At 43.4% G+C, this 21,183-nt stretch overlaps 2 protein-coding genes across 6 annotated transcripts in view; one reads left to right on the top strand and one right to left on the bottom strand.

Moving 5' to 3' along the window:
- Positions 1–1,079: 1,079 nt before the first annotated feature.
- Positions 1,080–3,262, bottom strand: LOC123482541. Its single transcript, XM_045210694.1, has 5 exons — positions 3,120–3,262; positions 2,769–2,935; positions 2,331–2,441; positions 2,034–2,186; positions 1,080–1,937 (listed from the first exon to the last, which is right to left on the bottom strand). Exons 1-5 carry the CDS (start codon positions 3,235–3,237, stop codon positions 1,338–1,340), a joined length of 1,149 nt encoding a protein of 382 aa, XP_045066629.1. The 5' UTR covers positions 3,238–3,262; the 3' UTR covers positions 1,080–1,337.
- An 8,029-nt stretch (positions 3,263–11,291) lies between these two features.
- The window catches only part of LOC121551692 (nuclear distribution protein nudE homolog 1-A-like), a 44,901-nt gene continuing 35,009 nt past the window's right edge, over positions 11,292–21,183 (top strand). For 4 of the 5 annotated variants that reach the window (XM_045211073.1, XM_045211071.1, XM_045211070.1 and 1 more), the window contains exons 1-3: positions 11,292–11,463; positions 18,975–19,141; positions 19,461–19,571. Coding sequence is in view for 2 of the 5 variants with exons in the window: in XM_045211070.1 (XP_045067005.1) it covers positions 11,346–11,463; positions 18,975–19,141; positions 19,461–19,571 (396 nt within the window). In the remaining 3 variants the exon portion in view is untranslated. The remainder of the gene's footprint in view (positions 11,464–18,974; positions 19,142–19,460; positions 19,572–21,183) is intronic. The other variant, XM_045211072.1, reaches the window with a different exon arrangement.

The raw sequence follows: 21,183 nt of genomic DNA, 5'->3' as shown, positions 1-21,183 counted from the left end.
TACCATCAGTAACACACTACGCCGCCAGGGACTCAAATCCTGCAGTGCCAGACGTGTCCCCCTGCTTAAGCCAGTACATGTCCAGGCCCGTCTGAAGTTTGCTAGAGTGCATTTGGATGATCCAGAAGAGGATTGGGAGAATGTCATATGGTCAGATGAAACCAAAATATAACTTTTTGGTAAAAACTCAACTCGTCGTGTTTGGAGGACAAAGAATGCTGAGTTGCATCCAAAGAACACCATACCTACTGTGAAGCATGGGGGTGGAAACATCATGCTTTGGGGCTGTTTTTCTGCAAAGGGACCAGGACGACTGATCCGTGTAAAGGAAAGAATGAATGGGGCCATGTATCGTGAGATTTTGAGTGAAAACCTCCTTCCATCAGCAAGGGCATTGAAGATGAAACGTGGCTGGGTCTTTCAGCATGACAATGATCCCAAACACGCCGCCCGGGAACGAAGGAGTGGCTTCGTAAGAAGCATTTCATGGTCCTGTGGCCTAGCCAGTCTCCAGATCTCAACCCCATAGAAAATCTTTGGAGGGAGTTGAAAGTCCGTGTTGCCCAGCGACAGCCCCAAAACATCACTGCTCTAGAGGAGATCTGCATGGAGGAATGGGCCAAAATACCAGCAACAGTGTGTGAAAACCTAGTGAAGACTTACAGAAAACGTTTGACCTGTGTCATTGCCAACAAAGGGTATATAACAAAGTATTGAGAAACTTTTGTTATTGACCAAATACTTATTTTCCACCATAATTTGCAAATAAATTCATAGAAAATCCTACAATGTGATTTTCTGGAATTTCTTTTCTCATTTTGTCTGTCATAGTTGACGTGTACCTATGATGAAAATTACAGGCCTCTCTCATCTTTTTAAGTGGGAGAACTTGCACAATTGGTGGCTGACTAAATACATGTTTTCCCCCACTGTATATACAGGGAGTACCAGTACCAGATCAATGTGCAGCTATATACAGGGAGTACCAGTACCAGATCAATGTGCAGCTATATACAGGGAGTACCAGTACCAGATCAGGAAGATCAATGTGCAGGGTAAAGTGACTAGGCATCAGGATAGATAACATTAATCAAATAAAGAACAGAGTAGCAGCAGCATGAGGAGTGTAAAAGTGTGTGTATGTGCTTACTAAACTACTTCCTATAGTCATTTATTTGTTTAACATCTTGAGATGAGAAAATATGTTTTATCAAGTTGTGTTAACATTAGTTGAAATAAAAGTTACACTACCCAAAAGATACTCAATTGGTGGAAGAACCCACACACTCCGTCCTCAGCCCTAGGCTCAATGCCAACAAGGTCTCCACACAGCCTTACTACCCTAGGGTCAATGCCAACAAGGTATCCACACTCACTATGTCCTCTGTATGCTGTTCTACCCCACCTGTGAAAGGGTGTGATGCTCTCTTGGTTGGTAGGGGGTCCATGGCCTTCTCAGCTTTTCTCTTCCTTGGAGAAAAGGTCAGTGGAAGGCCTGTATCCTGTGGAACATTGGCCTTCATATCCATCAACACGCTTTTGAGATGTGAAGACAGGTCAGTCATGCACTGTTCATCTTGGAGATGGTAAGTGAGGTCTGTGATCTCTTTAAGATATCCTGCACATTGCTTCCTCAACTGCAACACCTTCCTAGAGGACCTCTTCTTTCCTCTTCTAGATGGACCTTCGTCTGGACGTTCAATGTTGGGGTCTCTGGTGGCCTGCTTGGTCTTAAACATGACATTTCTTATGTCACTGTCAGTCGGGTAATACCGCCTGCGAGTAGGTGGAGGGGGCTGCTCTCCACAGAAAAGCTCTTCCACTACAAAGGTGTTAAGATGACACTTCATTTCAGTCATCTTTCTCACACCAGACAGAGTCAGCTGCTCAATCTTCTCTCTCAGCCTGGCATCTACAGCTTCCCTAACATAAGCTTCCTGTTGGAGAAAGAATACATGGGTTTATCATAAAGGGGTCAGTGGGTATCTTAATCAACATTCTATTATATAGATTATATATATATATATATTTACCTCACCAACAACTGCATGTGAGCTATGCTCAGAGAGGGAGGGGAACCTGACGCAGTAGACAACCTCTGCCTTCACGGAGCTGGGTGTTTCACTTAGTGCTGCCTTCAGAGTTTGGGAGGCCTCCTTTTTAGAGCGCACTGTACTTTCCTCAATCTAGACATCAAATAATGTGGTATTTGTTAAATATGTACTGTTACTATGTACAGCGTTAGGCTGTTTCACACAGACAGCCCAATTCTGTTTTTTTTAGACTTTGACCAACTGTAGGCCTAGACCTTGATACTTTTAAAAAATTACCTTAAAATCAGGCAAGCGGATAACGTGGGCGATGTTTATTATAGCCTTGCAGTCCACCTTTTTGGTACTTTGTACCAGTTTCCGTCTCTGTACAAAGGCATGGTCTTCAAGCTGAGGAAGATTATTAAAAAAATTACAAAATACATTTAGCTAATAAAAATAATACATTCAACTTTTATAGTACTTTTCTAGACAGACACCTAAAGCTATTTACAGTGTATGGGGAAACTCACCACCCTAACCCCACTTACATACTCTTGCGATAAGTGCCATGGGATCTTTAGTGACCACAGAGTTAGGACACCCATTTAACGTCCCATCTTCTTCCATTTTATTGAGGAACATTCCATTGTTAGTTAGTACTAAAACATTATTACAATAAAATTAATGTTGTAAAAGTGTATGGTATAAATTACATTGATCCGTCTACTAACTTACTTCCTTCTTGTCCCTTTCAGCAGCATATTTCTCTTTGGCTTTTGTTTGTCTGTCTTTCCCCTGGTGGCATTCATACGTCTTTGTGCCAACAACTTGAAAGGGAACACCATTGAATGGGAGGCTTTTACTCTCCCAGCGGAGTTTTTTCTGTGCCAAAGGCTGTGCATCTGTTCAAGGTCAAGAATATGATATATTACCATTAGAATGATAGGCTTTTAGGGAAACTAAAGAAGTTCCTCTCTGGTCCTGTGCTTGGAATGGAATCTGTTATGCTAGCTAGCTAGCATCATTTTAGATGAGAGTAGCAAAAGTTAGCTTCTAGTTATCAACAAAAAATAGAAGACAACTTACCCTTTTTTCCAAAACTTTTGTCCTTACTCAATGTTACGAATTTCAGTGACGTTGCCAATTCTTGTTCCCGAATGTATTTAGTTATTTCGTCCTCAAACTTGAACTCGAGATGTGCCATTTCGAAAATGCGGCGTTAGCGAAGATGTTCTTCTTCTTTGAGATTGGGTTGGCGGATCGCATCCAACTTCTATGTGCATACACCGCCACCTACTGTTCTGGAGTGTGAGGCCAAATGTTGTTGTTGTTTTGGCTGTGTATCAGCCTACTATTCTGTGGTATGAATTCATTACACCTTGTGGAAAAAAATTGCCCTACCAACTAACCCGGCTCCATAGCCGTGGGAAGTAGGGGTGCTGAGGATGCTGCAATTATACAATATTGAATATAAAATATAAAGAATATGTTCCATTCCTGCGGCAGTGCAATTGATAACCATGGCTATGAACGCTAAGAAACCAACCTTACTGAAGCACGTTATTCCTATCACTCTCGGCCTACTCACAGGGATCCTCTTAGGATCCCTCACCCTGGACCCATCTTCCTCTACTACTCTCTACACTGCCTCAGCATACAACATCTTCTGCACTACTCTGATCCTGGCATCCTCAACCTGCCTTTCTCTCACCGGACACTTCTAATCTCCAGCACCATGGGTACCCCTACAGTTTAAACACACAAGTCCTGCACACTTCTCACATCTAGGAATCTCCCTCCTACACACTGCTGCCACATGACCATAAGCTTGACACCTAAAACACCGTAATGGGTTTGGGACAAAAGCTCTCACGGGATAACTGACACATCCTAACTTGACTTTACCTGATAAAGACTGCATCAAAACTCAGTAGAACTATTCTCTGTTTCACCATGCTCTCCACCAGGTCTGCGTCGCACCAAAAGGCGGGCATCACAGACACCGGGAATCTTCAACTTCAGTTGACCCTCCTCAACACTTAATGCCACTAGTTATCACTCCTTTCAACAGCGCCCTGCTCCGGAGAGGAACGCAAGTCACAGTTCTTGTCGCGTGGTGCGGAGCGCATGCTCCCTCTGGATGGCAGAAACACAAAAAAATCTCCACGATTCCACTTTGAGTCACTTTCACCGACCCAAGAACCTCCTCTTCTTCTTCTGTAGGTTTAATGGTGAACTACATCCCAAAAAGCTGTATTGGCGCCGCCAACTGGACAGGGTTGAAAATACAAGGTAAAAAGATAATCCATACGTGATGGGGGAAACTAACTTCATCCACACAACTAAAATAGTAAATCGAAAAAAAACAAAATTCATTCCATATCTCCTTACCCAGGCTCAGAGGCTGCTACCGACTGTAAAGTAGTGAACTGGAGAAACAAACACAGCGGAAAGGGAAATAAATCGACATCACCAAAAAAGACGTACAAAATGTTGTTTTATTTATATTAATTAGAACCTCTGGCGTTAGGATGTAAAAAAATGTATGCGTCATCACACTCCCTCATCTGATTGGTCGTTGCCCGCAAACCATAAACCGGTGTTATGATACTGATGGTATGTCAGGACCATAGACATTAAAAGGGTCCAGACTGGTGGTCTGTTTACATTTCTACCGTTGTGGCTAGATGGAGTAGGCCTACAGCTCTATTTGGTGGTCGTGTCGGGGACAACCATTGTTGACAACTGTAGCATTGTAGCTAAGCCTAACCCTTTTCCTAACCTTAACCTCATTTTTGTTTTATTAGTGTAAACGTTACTATGCCACCTTTTTGTTACACAAAAAACGTTGTTTCCTTAGTTTGTCCTGGTGGTGGGTGATTCTCTCTTTCCTTAGTGGATGATATTGTGGTGGGTGATTCTCTCTTTCCTGTCTCAGGGGATGATATTGTGGTGGGTGATTCTGACCTTCCTTCCTTAGTGGATGATATTGTGCCCATGCCAAACCGAGCTGGCCTGGCTTTTGGCTTAATGTCCACTCCTGGGGTCACAGCTTCAATGCTAGAGGCAGATGTTGGTGGGACTGTATTACCACAAGGCCTTGTCCCGGACATTGTCAGTCTATCAGCTGCTGGTAACAACCTTACAGACAGTCCATCGATAGATCACGCAAGAATAGAGTTTAAAGAACTCCTCCATGATGCTCTGTTAAAGTGGACTCTGGTACATCCTTAAATATCATTACTAGTTGCATAAACACATGACTTACGTGAAATTCACAATTTCTAAGTTACTAAAACCCTGCAATGTGACTTGTAATTATTTTCTTTACATCCCACGTCGCATCGATGGGTAAAGGACCTGAAATACCAGGAGCAGCTGGAGTATGAACGCCAAGCATGGGAGCTGGGCGTGACTTACTGTACATAAGGGCTCCATCCTTCCCGCCCTCCTGCCGGAGCTTCTGGTCCCACGATAAAGTGTACCTCAGTGATGATTATGGGATGCCAATTTTGGCCATGCTGATCAAAGACACTTCGTTCGAGGAACTCCGGTGCATGGGTGCAACTGGGCCTACTTCTGCTGGGATCCAAAGTGTAACATATTTTCTCATTTTATTTATCATTTTTTTCCCTCCAGATTTTCTCTGCATTTATTATGCAAAGTCCAGTCTACAAATAAGGTGCCTAATGCAATGGAGGACCAATGGAGTGGGTGGAATAGAAAGTGTTTCTAAGCATTTACACCTCAGTCCCCCATGAAATAACACCATATACAGCGCCTTCAGAAAGTATTCACACCCCTTGACTTTTTCCTTTTTTGTTGTTGTGTTCCAGCCTGAATAAAAAAATGGATTAAATTTAGATTTTGTCACTGACCTACACACAATACCCCATAAAGTCAAAGTGGAATTATGTTTTTTGACATTTTTACAAATGAAAAGCTGAAATGTTTTGATTCAATAAGTATTCAACCCATTTGTTATGGCAAGCCTAAATAAGTTCAAGAGTAAAACATTGGTTAACAAGTCACATAATAAGTTGCATGGACTCACTCTGTGTTTAACATTATTTTTTTAATGAGTACCTCATCTCTGTACCCCACACATACAATTATCTGTGAGGTCCCTCAGTTAAGCTGTGAATTTCAAACACATATTCAACTACAAAGACCAGGGAGATTTTCCAATACCTCGCAAAGAAAAGCACCTATTGGTAGATGGGTAAAAAAAAGCAGACATTGAATATACCTTTGAGCATGGTGAAGTTATTAATTACACTTTGGATGGTGTATCAATACACCCAGTCACTACAAAGATACAGGCGTCTTTCCTAACTCAGTTGCCAGAGAGGAAGGAAACCACTCAGAGATTTCTCTGTGAGGCCAATGGTGACTTTAAAACAGTTAAAGTTGAATGGCTGTGATAGGAGATAACAGGATGGATCAACAACATTTTAGCTACTCCACAACACTAACCTAACAGACAGAGTGAAAAGGAGAAAGCCTGTACAGAATTAAAAATATTCCATAACATGCATCCTGTTTGCAACAAGGCACTAAAGTAATACTGCAAAGAATGTGGCAAAGCAATTAACTTTTTGTCCTGAATACAAAGTGTTATGTTTGGGGCAAATCCAACACAACACATTACTGAGTACCACTCTCCATATGTTCAAGCATAGTGGTGGCTGCATCATGTTATGGGTATACTTGTAATCGTTAAGGACTGGGGAGTTTTTCCAGCATAAAAAAGAAATGGAATGGAGCTAAGCACAGGCAAAATCCTCAAAAGTATCTCCGATGGGGCTGAATGGCACCAAAGAAATCGCTAAGGATCATGGTGAAAGTGGCCGTAACGAGCAAAGGATCATGGTTGATGTAGTCGTTTTCATACTGCCTGAGGTAGTGAACCCAACCAAAGATTATGGATATACTGACTAAATACACATCTATCCACCCTAACAAATGGGAGTCATTGTCCACAAAGTGGCACAGCTTGCTGTCTAGCTCCCGCCTATCCTTTCTATGGATTGGTGGATAAATCTCATTATTGTAATCCTTTTTTGAATATTCGATGAGGGTTGTTGACGTCAACCCCCTGTATTCAATGGAGAGAGACGCTATGCTACCAGCCTCATGCCATGAATATGCATAGCCATCTCGAGACAACTCTGATATAAAGTGTTTTTTATCAAAGTTGCCAGGATGTCACGTGTCCTATTTATAAAATCGGTACACTCGTAACGACTTAAGCATTACGAAACTTCTATTAAATCAAATAAACCTCATGTAGCAAATAAGCCATTCATTTTTTTTGTTGACCAAGGTCCACACTCTCATTGACCTCCATACAAAAACTCCTTGTTTGGTGGGCGAAACAACGGGAAAACGCCACCTGCTGGAGGGAGACAGATTTTCCACCGACTTGAGCCTCTCTTCCTCTTTGACCCAACGCTGCTAGAGGACGTCGGCGTCAATACCAGAAGCATTGGACATAAACAGTCGAGAACCAACCGATCACAACTCGGTTAGGATAGATTGGACTATATATAAATTATAAAAGTATTTTATCTCAATTCTGTGTTTTAATATGATTGTAGACCATCTTTATCATTTGTGCAACTGCATCATTTTGTCATCATAAAAATAACCTCAGACATACGATGTCATTTGGAATTCAACATTTATTCAATGATAATTGTATACTAAATTGATATTTCAAACATAGTGTGAGCCAATCGTCCATCTCCATGTCCATCCCCCAAAACAGCCGTCTAAATTTAGTTTCTTTGGCCGTTCTGGCGATCGTAATTTACATAGGCTTTCTAGGGCAGACCAGGGCTTTTGGCACCGCTAGGTTGCTACGTAGTAGCCGACCAGCAGAGCTCGTTACTTTCTTGGGGGACAAACGGAGTGGGTGGAGTAGAAAGTGCTGCTGGCTAGTTAGACCTCAGTCCCCCAAGAAATGACATCTATATATATATATATATATATATATATATATATATATATATATAGATTCTACAGACCCTACTGAGCATTCCCAACCCCACTTTTACCTTGGCACATTGTGAACATACCAGTCTGAACATTGTATGTTTTTAAATAAATAAAACATGTAAGCATATTTGTAATTGTTTTAATAAATTCCTTCTTGCATTTGCTTACAAGCACAATAAAAATTGACATTGAATAAAATGTAATATCTTTTGAATGAGTTATCCACACTGCAAAATGTTTTAAATATGGGCTTTTAAGGGAAGCACAGCCGCGAGCTGCCCAGTGACACAAGCCTAGCAGACGAGCTAAACCACTTCTATGCTCGCTTCGAGGCAAGCAACACTGAAGCATGCATGAGAGCACCAGCTGTTCCGGATGACTATGTGATCACGCTCTCCGTAGCCGATGTGAGTAAGACTTTTAAGCAGGTCAACATTCACAAGGCCGCAGGGCCAGACGGATTACCAGGACGTGTACTCCGAGCATGTGCTGACCAACTGGCAAGTGTCTTCACTGACATTTTCAACATGTCCCTGACTGAGTCTGTAATACCAACATGTTTCAAGCAGACCACCATAGTCCCCTTGCCCAAGGACTCTAAGATAACCTGCCTAAATGACTACCGACCCATAGCACTGACGTCTGTAGCCATGAAGTGCTTTGAAAGGCTGGTCATGGCTCAAATCAACAGCATTATCCCAGAAACCCTAGACCCACTCCAATTTGCATACCGCCCCAACAGATCCACAGATGATGCAATCTCTATTGCACTCCACACTGCCCTTTCCCACCTGGACAAGAGGAACACCTACGTGAGAATGCTATTCATTGACTACAGCTCAGCATTCAACACCATAGTGCCCTCTAAGCTCATCACTAAGCTAAGGATCCTGGGACTAAACACCTCCCTCTGCAACTGGATCCTGGACTTCCTGACGGGCCGCCCCCAGGTGGTAAGGGTAGGTAACAACACATCTGCCACACTGATCCTCAACACGGGGGCCCCTCAGGGGTGCGTGCTCAGTCCCCTCCTGTACTCTCTGTTCACCCATGACTGCATGGCCAGGCACGACTCCAACACCATCATTAAGTTTGCCGACGACACAACAGTGGTAGGCCTGATCACCGACAACGATGAGACAGCCTATAGGGAGGAGGTCAGAGACCTGGCCGTGTGGTGCCAGGACAATAACCTCTCCCTCAACGTGACCAAGACAAAGGAGATGATTGTGGACTACAGGAAAAAAAAAGAGGACTGAGCACGCCCCCATTCTCATCGACGGGGCTGTAGTGGAACAGGTTGAGAGCTTCAAATTCCTTGGTGTCCACATCACCAACGAACTATCATGGTCCAAACACACCAAGACAGTCGTGAAGAGGGCACGACAAAGCCTATTCCCCCTCAGGAGACTGAAAAGATTTGGCATGGGTCCTCAGATCCTCAAAAAATTATACAGCTGCACCATCGAGAGCATCCTGACTGGTTGCATCACCGCCTGGTATGGCAACTGCTTGGCCTCCGACCGCAAGGCACTACAGAGGGGTAGTGCGTACGGCCCAGTACATCACTGGGGCCAAGCTTCCTGCCATCCAGGACCTCTATACCAGGCGGTGTCAGAGGAAGGCCCTCAAAATTGTCAAAGACTCCAGCCACCCTAGTCATAGACTGTTCTCTCTGCTACCGCACGGCCAAGCGGTACCGGAGTGCCAAGTCTAGGTCCAAAAGACTTCTCAACAGCTTCTACCCCCAAGCCATAAGACTCCTGAACAGCTAATCATGGCTACCCGGACTATTTGCACTGCCCCCCACCCCATCCTTTTTACGCTGCTGCTACTCTGTTAATTATTTATGCATAGTCACTTTAGCTCTACCCACATGTACATATTACCTCAACTAGCCGGTGCCCCCGCACATTGACTCTGCACCGGTACCCCCCTGTATATATAGCCTCCCTACTGTTATTTTATTTTACTTCTGCTCTTTTTTTTCTCAACACTTTTTGTTGTTGTTGTTTTATTTTTACTTTTTTTGTAAAAAATAAATGCACTGTTGGTTAAGGGCTGTAAGTAAGCATTTCACTGTAATGTCTGCACCTGTTGTATTCGGCGCATGTGGCCAATAAAATTTGATTTGATTTTTAAGGTTTCCTCATTACCAAACAAGTGATGTCATCGTTTGCGCTGCTGGCAGAATACTAGTACCAAAGACAGTACAGTATGAAGATACGCTAAAACTGTTTCTCCAATAGAAAACCTTTACATGCGACTTCTGCTATCAGAATATGAAGATCGCATTGAAAAGACTGGTCTAGATGCACAAATGTCGCTTTGTGGTCTGATTGTGTTCAGATCTGGCAGACCACTTCAGTAGGTGGTCAGGTCTGCATTGTGTGCGGATTTCCCCACAATCTGGACGCATAAAGTGGGCAACGTCATCAGCACTCCTCACACAAGTTTCCAGAAAAATTGTGTTTTGGTCCTTTTCATTATAACGTTGGAGGAAATACCTTCCTAGCATGCGAGGAACATGTTTGTTGGCCTCAAATGCTAGCTAGCTAATAATTAGAAGAAAACAATGTTTGGCTAGAGTTATGCTAATCCGTTTGCAATCCCTTTAGTGTTGCTTGGTAGCTTGCTGGCTAGCTACAGAGGTTAGCTGGCTAGTTAGCTACAGTAGTTAGCTACTGCCATCAGTTGTTGTTGTGTTATCATATTTAGCCTATTCCACTGTCTGTTGAATGAATACTGCCATTTGATTATAGTGTGGGAAAAGGGAATCCAGACACACTGTGGACAAGGTAGACACATTTAAATGTAGGTGTAGATGCACGACGATTTCGGAATTGCATGATCAGAACTCTATGATCAGAATACTAAAGCTGCATGAACTGTCAAATCTAGACGCGGCCTAAAGACACGGCGTAAAGCCTCAATCACACCTATAGTGTTTTGGTACGCAGCGTCATCTGGATATGTGCCCAACAAAAGTTTAACATTCACCTTCTGCTACCATTTCTGTCAAGCCGTCTATGTATACAGTTGGACGCATACGTTCGATAAATCCAACGTATGCACCACACAGAACGTACTGCAACTGCCTCTGCAACGCTGCAAGGCAAACGCAGCGTTCCATTGGAAATTAATGTACCTCTGGTGTCACCAAAACGCCATTATACTGTCCGTGTGATCTAGGCCTCGGCCTGGTCTGTTTCGCAAACATTCCCGGAAGTCTCGCGATGTTGCGCCTCTGGGTTTAGGAACTGTGCAAGTACACTGCTTTATATCTATGGTGGAAAACGCCATATTTTCGATATGGCATATCTCGAGTTCAAGTTTGAGGACCAAATAACTAAATACATTCGGGAACAAGAATTGGATACGTCACTAAAATTCATAACATTGCGAAAGGACAAACATTTTGGGCAAAAGGGTACGTTCTTTTTTTACTAGCTAACATTAGGTAGCAAGTAGCTTACTTGTTCTACTCATCTAAAATGACCTAAAGCTGATGATACACTAGCCTAATAAATTAGACCTTTTCATGAGTTACTGTTGAAATAACTACTTACGTGACGGCGAGCTTCGTAGGGCTAATGATACACTGGCGATGTTCTGGGAGCAATGTTGCTGGCAACGGAGTGGGGTTTGCCCTTCTCAGTCAGTTATTCCATGGTCGGTTTCATCAGCTGAGGGCTGAAGCACCGACGCTGAACCGAAGCTCTTGCTAAAGGCGTCCAGATGCTTCCCATCCGAAACAGTTCGGAAAAGTTAGTCATCATAATATATGCACATTTTGACTTATTTGTTAGTTTTGGACATAGATAAGTTATTTTTTTGGCTGTTCGGGCTAATATATTTATAATTACCCAAATTAGTTCATCTGTGTTGTTTATAGTGGGCAAAGCCAAGCACAAACTCAATTTTACCTTGCACTCTTAAACAACGCTCGTAACAGATTCTAGTTTTGGAACAGAAACATGTATTGAGATCAGATGTTTCATCGATGAGAAAATTAGTAGAATGTCGGCCCAGTACGACTGGACTTCCTCTCACTACTATATTTGGTGGCAGTGTTGCCAACTCCTCAGTAAGGAAAGTAGCTATTGGCTGTCCTAAAAGTCCCTAAATGACGTCATTGCCATAAATGACATAATTTGCATAATTGGCCATGCGCATGTAATTGTGATGAATGCTGTAGGAGAGAGGAATAACGTCATGGGAGAGACAAAAAGTGAGTAGAAAACACCCTACATTTACATCCCGCCCAAGGCGGGATCAGCCAGCGGCGGCTTCCCCGCATGCGCGATTCATTTGCAGTCTGGACGCGGAGGGGTGAACATCTCCTGCTCTGACTGCAGCTGGGAGGGACTGCTGCACGAGGACTGGGCCGCCTGTGAGTGCTTTGGGACGGGGGTAACAAAGCACCCGCTGCTCGTTGAGAAGAGTAAGAACGATACGTGCTTTCACGTCAGAGTCTCCAAAAGTCTCCAATAACACCAGAAAAAGTTGCTAGATTTGTTGCTAGTTGCTTTTTTGAAAATGTGTCGCTAGAGGGGTTTGAATACTCGCTAAATATAGCGACAAAGTCGCTAAGTTGGCAACACTGTTTGGTGGTGAGAAAATGTTCTGAAGGGATGCTTCAGCTTTATAGCCCCTGTGACGTGTCTGGGTCACCCCTTCTGTCTGAGGTTCGGGCACCCAAAATTTTTTCTAGCGGCAAGCCGAAGTCTACGCCACTTCGTCTGTGATTGGTCAACAGTAGGGATTCTACAATAAAGTCTGTCAGTCAACTAGAGACGACTCGTTTTCATGTACATTTTTTCATTGAGAAATACTGCACCAAACATCGATCTTAGTTGATGTAAAATTGCGCGACTAAGATCTCCTAGGCAAAAACGTCAAAATTAATGACAGATTTCTTGCCTTAGATTAATTCGGACTATTTTGGCTACCGCGTCTCAAAATGGACAACCAATACTATTGCTGTGTTTTTTTCTTATTTTCCAGGCGAAGGTCTTTTTAAGGGAGTTTGCAAGCACACTCCTTCCGTTTGCCCAGCTGAGTTTGGCTAGGCACCAGCCGAACTGAAGCACAGGACGCCTTAAAGGTGTCCAGATGCTTTCCAGCCAAAACAGTTTGTGCATATATTATGAGGACATTTTGTGACGTTTTTGTTCATTTTTGGTGTTCGGCAAGTTTTGTTTCCGGCTGTTAGGGCAAAACATTTTACTTGAGAAATACTGCACCAAACATCTTAGTTAAGATGTAAAATTGCACGACTAAAGCCTTACGCATATGAAGAATCTCTACTGTTGACCGATCACCAACGAAGGGGGTGTCGACTTCGGCTACCGACGTCAGCACGAACAGCCGAAGAAACCCTTGCTGAAGACCAAAACGAACAAAAACGTCACAAAATGTAATCATAATATATGCACCTACTGTTCCAAACTGTTTAGGATGGGAAGCTGACGCCTTAAGACCTCCTCAGCAAAAAAACGTATCTTAAGGCCTTTGCAGACTGTATGATTTTATCCTTCCGTATGCCACGATTTTACCATCCCAGACAACATTTCCAAGTCGTGGGCAAATTCTTAGGTTGTAAAAGATTGTCGGACATCTTGGCTCGTTGAGTGTGACCGGGTCTAGGTCTGCTGATTTAAGAACCACTACGTGCGGTCGTAGGCTCAGACAAAGTTCTGTCAGTGTCACAATATGTTTGCCTTTATCGTGTGACTGGTGTTACGAGCCGATCCCAGGGACTGACCAATAGGAACACGGCTGGGACTGAGTATGCAATAATACGATTATTATGAATAGTCAGATTAATGTAATAGTTTGATTTAACCCTTTACATGCTGTGCAAGAAGAACAATTTCCCTAATAAGCTTGTTTACACATCTGGAATCAGGCTACCTGATTGCCAATTTTGTGCATTTATCAAAATCAAAAAGAGGTTTCGAGAAATTTCTGCACATTTTTATTAAAATTAAAAACCGTAATATGACATTTACATAAGTATTCAGAACCTTTACTCTTTGTTGAAGCACCTTTGGCAGCAATTACAGCCTTGAGTCTTCTTGGGTATGACGCTACAAGCTTGGCACACCTGTATTTGGGGAGTTTCTCCCATTCATCTCTGCAGATCCTCTCAAGCTCTGTCAGGTTGGATGGGGAGCAGGTTGGATTCGATCGGGTTCAAGTCCGGGCTCTGACTGGGCCACTCAAGGACATTCAGAGACTTGTCCCGAAGCCACTCCTGCGTTGTTGGCTGTTTTCTTAGGTTTTTGTCCTGTTGGAAGGTGAACCTTCGCCCCAGTCTGAGGTCCTGAGCGCTCTGGAGCAGGTTCTCATCAAGGATCTCTCTATACTTTGCTCTGTTCATCTTTCCCTCGATCCTGACTAGTCTCCCTGCTGCTGAAAAACATCTCCACGGCATGATGCTGCCATCACCATGCTTCACCGTAGGGATGGTGCCAGGTTTCCTCCAGACGACACGCTTGGCATTCAGGCCAAGAGAGTTCAATCTTGGTTTCATCAGACCAGAGAATCGTGTTTCTCATGGTCTGAGAGTCTTTAGGTGCCTTTTGGCAAACTCCAAGCGGGCTGTCATGTGCCTTTTACTGAGGAGTGGCTTCCGTCTGGCCACTCTACCATAAAGGCCTTATTGGTGAGTGCTGCAGAGATGGTTGTCCTTCTGGAAGGTTCTCCCATCTCCACAGAGGAACTCTTGAGCTCTGTCAGAGTGACCATCGGGTTCTTGGTCACCTCCCTGACCAAGGCCCTTTTCCCCCGATTGCTCATTTTGGCCGGGCGGCCAGTTCTAGGAAGTGTCTTGGTGGTTCCAAACTTCTTCCATTTAAGAATGATGGAGGCCACTGTGTTCTTGGGGACCTTCAATGCTGCATACATTTTTTGGTACCCTTCCCCAGATCTGTGCCTCGACTCAATCCTGTCTCGGAGCTCTACGGACAATTCCTTCGAACTTATTGCTTGGTTTTTGCTCTGACATGCACTGTCAACTGTGGGACCTTATATAGACAGGTGTGTGCCTTTCCAAATCATGTCCAATCAATTGAATTTACCACAGGTGGACTCCAATCAAGTTGTAGAAACATCTCAAGGATGATCAATGGAAACAGGATGCACCTGAGCTCGAGTCTCATAGCAAAGGTTCTGAATACGTAAATAAGGTATTTCTTTAAGTTGTATGAATTTTCCAAAATTTTGACAAACCTGTTTTCGCTTTGTCATTATGGGGTATTGTGTATAGATTGCTGAGGATTATAATTTTTTAATGCATTTTAGGATAAGGCTGTAACGTAACAAAATGTTGAAAAAGTAAAGGGATCTGAATACTTTCCGAAGGCACTGTATTTTCTAAATGTACAGTGAGGGAAAAAAGTATTTGATCCCCTGCTGATTTTGTACGCTTGCCCACTGACAAAGAAATGATCAGTCTATAATTTTAATGGTAGGTTTATTTGAACAGTGAGAGACAGAATAACAACAAGAAAATCCAGAAAAACGCATGTCAAAAATGTTATAAAATGATTTGCATTTTAATGAGGGAAATAAGTATTTGACCCCTCTGCAAAACATGACTTAGTACTTGGTGGCAAAACCCTTGTTGGCAATTACAGAGGTCAGATGTTTCTTGTAGTTGGCCACCAGGTTTGCACACATCTCAGGAGGGATTTTGTCCCACTCCTCTTTGCAGATGTTCTCCAAGTCATTAAGGTTTCGAGGCTGATGTTTGTCAACTCGAACCTTCAGCTCCCTCCACAGATTTTCTATGGGATTAAGGTCTGGAGACTGGCTAGGCCACTCCAGGACCTTAATGTGCTTCTTCTTGAGCCACTCCATTGTTGCCTTGGACGTGTGTTTTGGGTCATTGTCATGCTGGAATACCCATCCACGACCCATTTTCAATGCCCTGGCTGAGGGAAGGAGGTTCTCACCCAAGATTTGACGGTACATGGCCCCGTCCATCGTCCCTTTGATGCGGTGAAGTTGTCCTGTCCCCTTAGCAGAAAAACACCCCCAAAGCATAATGTTTCCACCTCCATGTTTGGCAGTGGGGATGGTGTTCTTGGGGTCATAGGCAGCATTCCTCCTCCTCCAAACACGGCGAGTTGAGTTGATACCAAAGAGCTCAATTTCGGTCTCATCTGACCACAACACTTTCACCCAGTTCTCCTCTGAATCATTCAGATGTTCATTGGCAAACTTCAGACGGCCCTGTATATGCGCTTTCTTGAGCAGGGGGACCTTGCGGGCGCTGCAGGATTTCAGTCCTTCACGGCGTAGTGTGTTACCAATTGTTTTCTTGGTGACTATGGTCCCAGCTGCCTTGAGATCATTGACAAGATCCTCCCGTGTAGTTCTGGGCTGATTCCTCACCGTTCTCATGATCATTGCAACTCCACGAGGTGAGATCTTGCATGGAGCCCCAGGCCGAGGGAGATTGACAGTTATTTTTGTGTTTCTTCCATTTGCGAATAATCGCACCAACTGTTGTCACCTTCTCACCAAGCTGCTTGGCGATGGTCTTGTAGCCCATTCCAGCCTTGTGTAGGTCTACAATCTTGTCCCTGACATCCTTGGAGAGCTCTTTGGTCTTGGCCATGGTGGAGAGTTTGGAATCTGACTGATTGATTGCTTCTGTGGACAGGTGTCTTTTATACAGGTAACAAGCTGAGATTAGGAGCACTCCCTTTAAGAGTGTGCTCCTAATCTCAGCTCGTTACCTGTATAAAAGACACCTGGGAGCCAGAAATCTTTCTGATTGAGAGGGGGTCAAATACTTATTTCCCTCATTAAAATGCAATTCAATTTATAACATTTCTGACATGCGTTTTTCTGTATTTTGTTGTTGTTATTCTGTCTCTCACTGTTCAAATAAACCTACCATTAAAATTATAGACTGATCATGTCTTTGTCAGTGGGCAAACTTACAAAATCAGCAGGGGATCAAATACTTTTTTCCCTCACTGTATTTATGCACATCGGGTCCGGGTGGGAAAGCCCCAAATCCATTTCGGAACGGGTCCAACTTTTTGGAACGATGAAGACCTCTACTTGAGAGGCCCAACACAACAATCCCTGTCACAGGAACATTGTGAATGATGTCACAGAAGCTGAACTTGGGCCACCAATGGGGTGCAATAGGAACTACAATAACTGTTGGCATTTCATTTTCCCGCTGTACTGAAACCGAACCGTAACCGCAATGCGTACCGAACCGTGGGTTTGGTGAACCATTACACCCCAGTAAAAGACAAAAAAACATATCGCGTTAAATTGCCTGAATTAATGCAATAAAGATAAATAAAATGATAAGTAAAAAAAAAATATATATATATATATTACCCTTTAAACTACTACTACTATTTTGATTGTTATAGCCATCAATTGCCCCATTTAACAATCCCCCATATTAGCAAACGTATTTAAAACTTCACATTTCTCTACTATAGACTGAACGATATCATAATGAACGATATCAGCCAAATGCATGTGATAAGTGGTCGGTATGGAAGGAAGGTGTCGATCATTTAATTTATCATCCCAGCTCTACAGTAAGTGTATATTATTTTGACGTGATACGAAGGTAAAGGGCTTTATGTTTCTAGAACCGTATCGCAATTGAGTCTATTCACGTTTAGATGGATTTGGCTGTTTTGGCTGCCAGAGCCAGTCTACCTCTGAAAATAACATACACTACATCACCAAAAGTATGTGGACACCCCTTCAAATTAGTGGATTCGGCTATTTCAGCAGCACCCATTGCTGACAGGTGTATAAAAATCGAGCATACAGCCATGCAATCTCCATAGACAAACATTGGCAGTAGAATGGCCTTACTGAAGAGCTCCGTGACTTTTAAAGTTGCATCGTCATAGGATGCCACCTTTCCAACAAGTCAAATTTCTGCCCTGCTAGAGCTGCCCCGGTCAACTGTAAGTGCTGTTATTGTGAAGTGGAAATGTCTAGGAGCAACAACAGCTCAGCCGCGAAGTGGTAGGCCACATAAGCTCACAGAACGGGACCGCCGAGAGCTGAAGTGCGTAGCGCGTAAAAATCGTCTGTCCTCGGATGCCAAGTACTGATGCGCTCACTACCGAGTTCCAAACTGCCTCTGGAAGCAACGTCAGCACAATAACCGTTTGAAGGGAGCTTCATGAAATGGGTTTCCATGGCTGATCAGCCGCACACAAGCCTAAGATCACCATGCGCAATGCCAAGAGTCGGCTGGAGTGGTGTAAAGGTCCAACTTTGTGGCAACAGTTTGGGGAAGGCCCTTTCCTGTTTCAGCATGACAATGCCCCCGTGCACAAAGCGAGGTCCATACAGAAATGGTTTGTAGATCGGTGTGGAAGAACTTGACTGGCCTGCACAGAGCCCTGACCTCAATCCCCATCGAACACCTTTGGGATGAATTGGAACGTCGACTGCGAGCCAGGCCTAATCGCCCAACATCAGTGCCCGACCTCACTAATGCTCGTGGCTGAATGAAAGTCCCTGCAGCAATGTTCCAACATCTAGTGGAAAGCCTTCCCAGAAGAGTGGAGGCTGTTATAGCAGCAAAGGGGGGGGACCAACTCCATATTAATGCCCGTGATTTTGGAATGAGATGTTCGACGAGCAGGTGTCCACATACTTTTGGTCATGTAGTGTATAAGGTCCTTGGACCTTAAGGAGTAATGGTAGACTCACTCACTCCTTAAGAGTACATTCTAGAGTGCGGTATGAAATAGTAGTTGGCAGCCATTGCTGGCAACAATGCTCGACCTTATTGCCTCAAAATTGCTAGTGCATCGTCAGCATAAGGGATTCAATTCCAAGCACAGATGAGTTATTTGAAAGAGCAACTCTGTTAGTTTCCCTAAAAGCCTATCATTTCTAATGGTAATATATCATATTCTTGACCTTGAACAGATGCACAGCCTTTGGCACAGAAAAAACTCAGCTGGGAGAGTAAAAGCCTCCCATTCAATGGTGTTCCCTTTCAAGTTGTTGGCACAAAGACGTATGAATGCCACCAGGGGAAAGACAGACAAACAAAAGCCAAAGAGAAATATGCTGCTGAAAGGGACAAGAAGGAAGTAAGTTAGTAGACGGATCAATGTAATTTATACCATACACTTTTACAACATTTAATTTCATTTGAATAATGTTTTAGTACTAACTAACAATGGAATGTTCCTCAATAAAATGGAAGAAGATGGGACGTTAAATGGGTGTCCTAACTCTGTGGTCACTAAAGATCCCATGGCACTTATTGCAAGAGTATGTAAGTGGGGTTAGGGTGGTGAGTTTCCCCATACACTGTAAAGAGCTTTAGGTGTCTGTCTAGAAAAGTGCTATGGAAGTCAAATTGTTTATTATTTTTATTATTATTAAATGTTTTGCTATCTTCCTCAGCTTGAAGACCATGCCTTTCTACAGAAACGGAAACTGGTACAAAATACCAAAAAGGTGGACTGCAAGGCTATAATAAACATCGCCCACGTTATCCGCTTTCCTGATTTTAAGGTACATATTCAAACTTACAGTGGGGAAAAAAAGTATTTAGTCAGCCACCAATTGTGCAAGTTCTCCCAGTTAAAAAGATGAGAGAGGCCTGTAATTTTCATCATAGGTACACGTCAACTATGACAGACAAATGGAGGAAAAAAAATCCGGAAAATCACATTGTAGGATTTTTAATGAATTTATTTTCAAATTATGGTGGAAAATAAGTATTTGGTCACCTACAAACAAGCAAGATTTCTTGCTCTCACAGACCTGTAACTTCTTCTTTAAGAGGCTCCTCTGTCCTCCACTCGTTACTTGTATTAATGGCACCTGTTTGAACTTGTTATCAGTATAAAAGACACCTGTCCACAAACTCAAACAGTCACACTCCATACTCCACTATGGCCAAGACCAAAGAGCTGTCAAAGGACACCAGAAACAAAATTGTAGACCTGCACCAGGCTGGGAAGACTGAATCTGCAATAGGTAAGCAGCTTGGTTTGAAGAAATCAACTGTGGGAGCAATTATTAGGAAATGGAAGACGTACAAGACCACTGATAATCTCCCTTGATCTGGGGCTCCACGCAAGATCTCACCCCGTGGGGTCAAAATGATCACAAGAACGGTGAGCAAAAATCCCAGAACCACACGGGGGGACCTAGTGAATGACCTGCAGAGAGCTGGGACCAAAGTAACAAAGCCTACCATCAGTAACACAGTACGCCGCCAGGGACTCAAATCCTGTGTCCCCCTGCTGAAGCCAGTACATGTCCAGGCCCGTCTGAAGTTTGCTAGAGTGCATGTGGATGATCCAGAAGAGGATTGGGAGAATGTCATATGGTCAGATGAAACCAAAATATAACTTTTTGGTAAAAACTCAACTCGTCGTGTTTGGAGGACAAAGAATGCTGAGTTGCATCCAAAGAACACCATACCTACTATGAAGCATGGGGGTGGAAACATCATTCTTTGGGGCTGTTTTTCTGCAAAGGGACCAGGACGACTGATCCGTGTAAAGGAAAGAATGAATGTATCGTGAGATTTTGAGTGAAAACCTCCTTCCATCAGCAAGGGCATTGAAGATGAAACGTGGCTGGGTCTTTCAGCATGACAATGATCCCAAACACACCACCCGGGCAACGAAGGAGTGGCTTCGTAAGATGCATTCAAGGTCCTGGAGTGGCCTAGCCAGTCTCCAGATCTCAACCCCATAGAAAATCTTTGGAGGGAGTTGAAAGTCCGTGTTGCCCAGTGACAGCCCCAAAACATCACTGCTCTAGAGAAGATCTGCATGGAGGAATGGGCCAAAATACCAGCAACAGTGTGTGAAAACCTTGTGAAGACTTACAGAAAACGTTTGACCTGTGTCATTGCCAACAAAGGGTATATAACAAAGTATTGAGAAACTTTTGTTATTGACCAAATACTTATTTTCCACCATAATTTGCAAATAAATTCATAAAAAATCCTACAATGTGATTTTCTGGATTTTTTTTCCTCATTTTGTCTGTCATAGTTGACGTGTACCTATGATGAAAATTACAGGCCTCTCTCATCTTTTTAAGTGGGAGAACTTGCACAATTGGTGGCTGACTAAATACTTTTTTTCCCCACTGTATATCAAGGTCT

Source organism: Coregonus clupeaformis, chromosome 35 (genome assembly GCF_020615455.1).
Source record: "Coregonus clupeaformis isolate EN_2021a chromosome 35, ASM2061545v1, whole genome shotgun sequence".
Lineage (NCBI taxonomy): Eukaryota > Metazoa > Chordata > Actinopteri > Salmoniformes > Salmonidae > Coregonus > Coregonus clupeaformis.
This window is presented reverse-complemented; position numbering and strand designations above follow the sequence as displayed.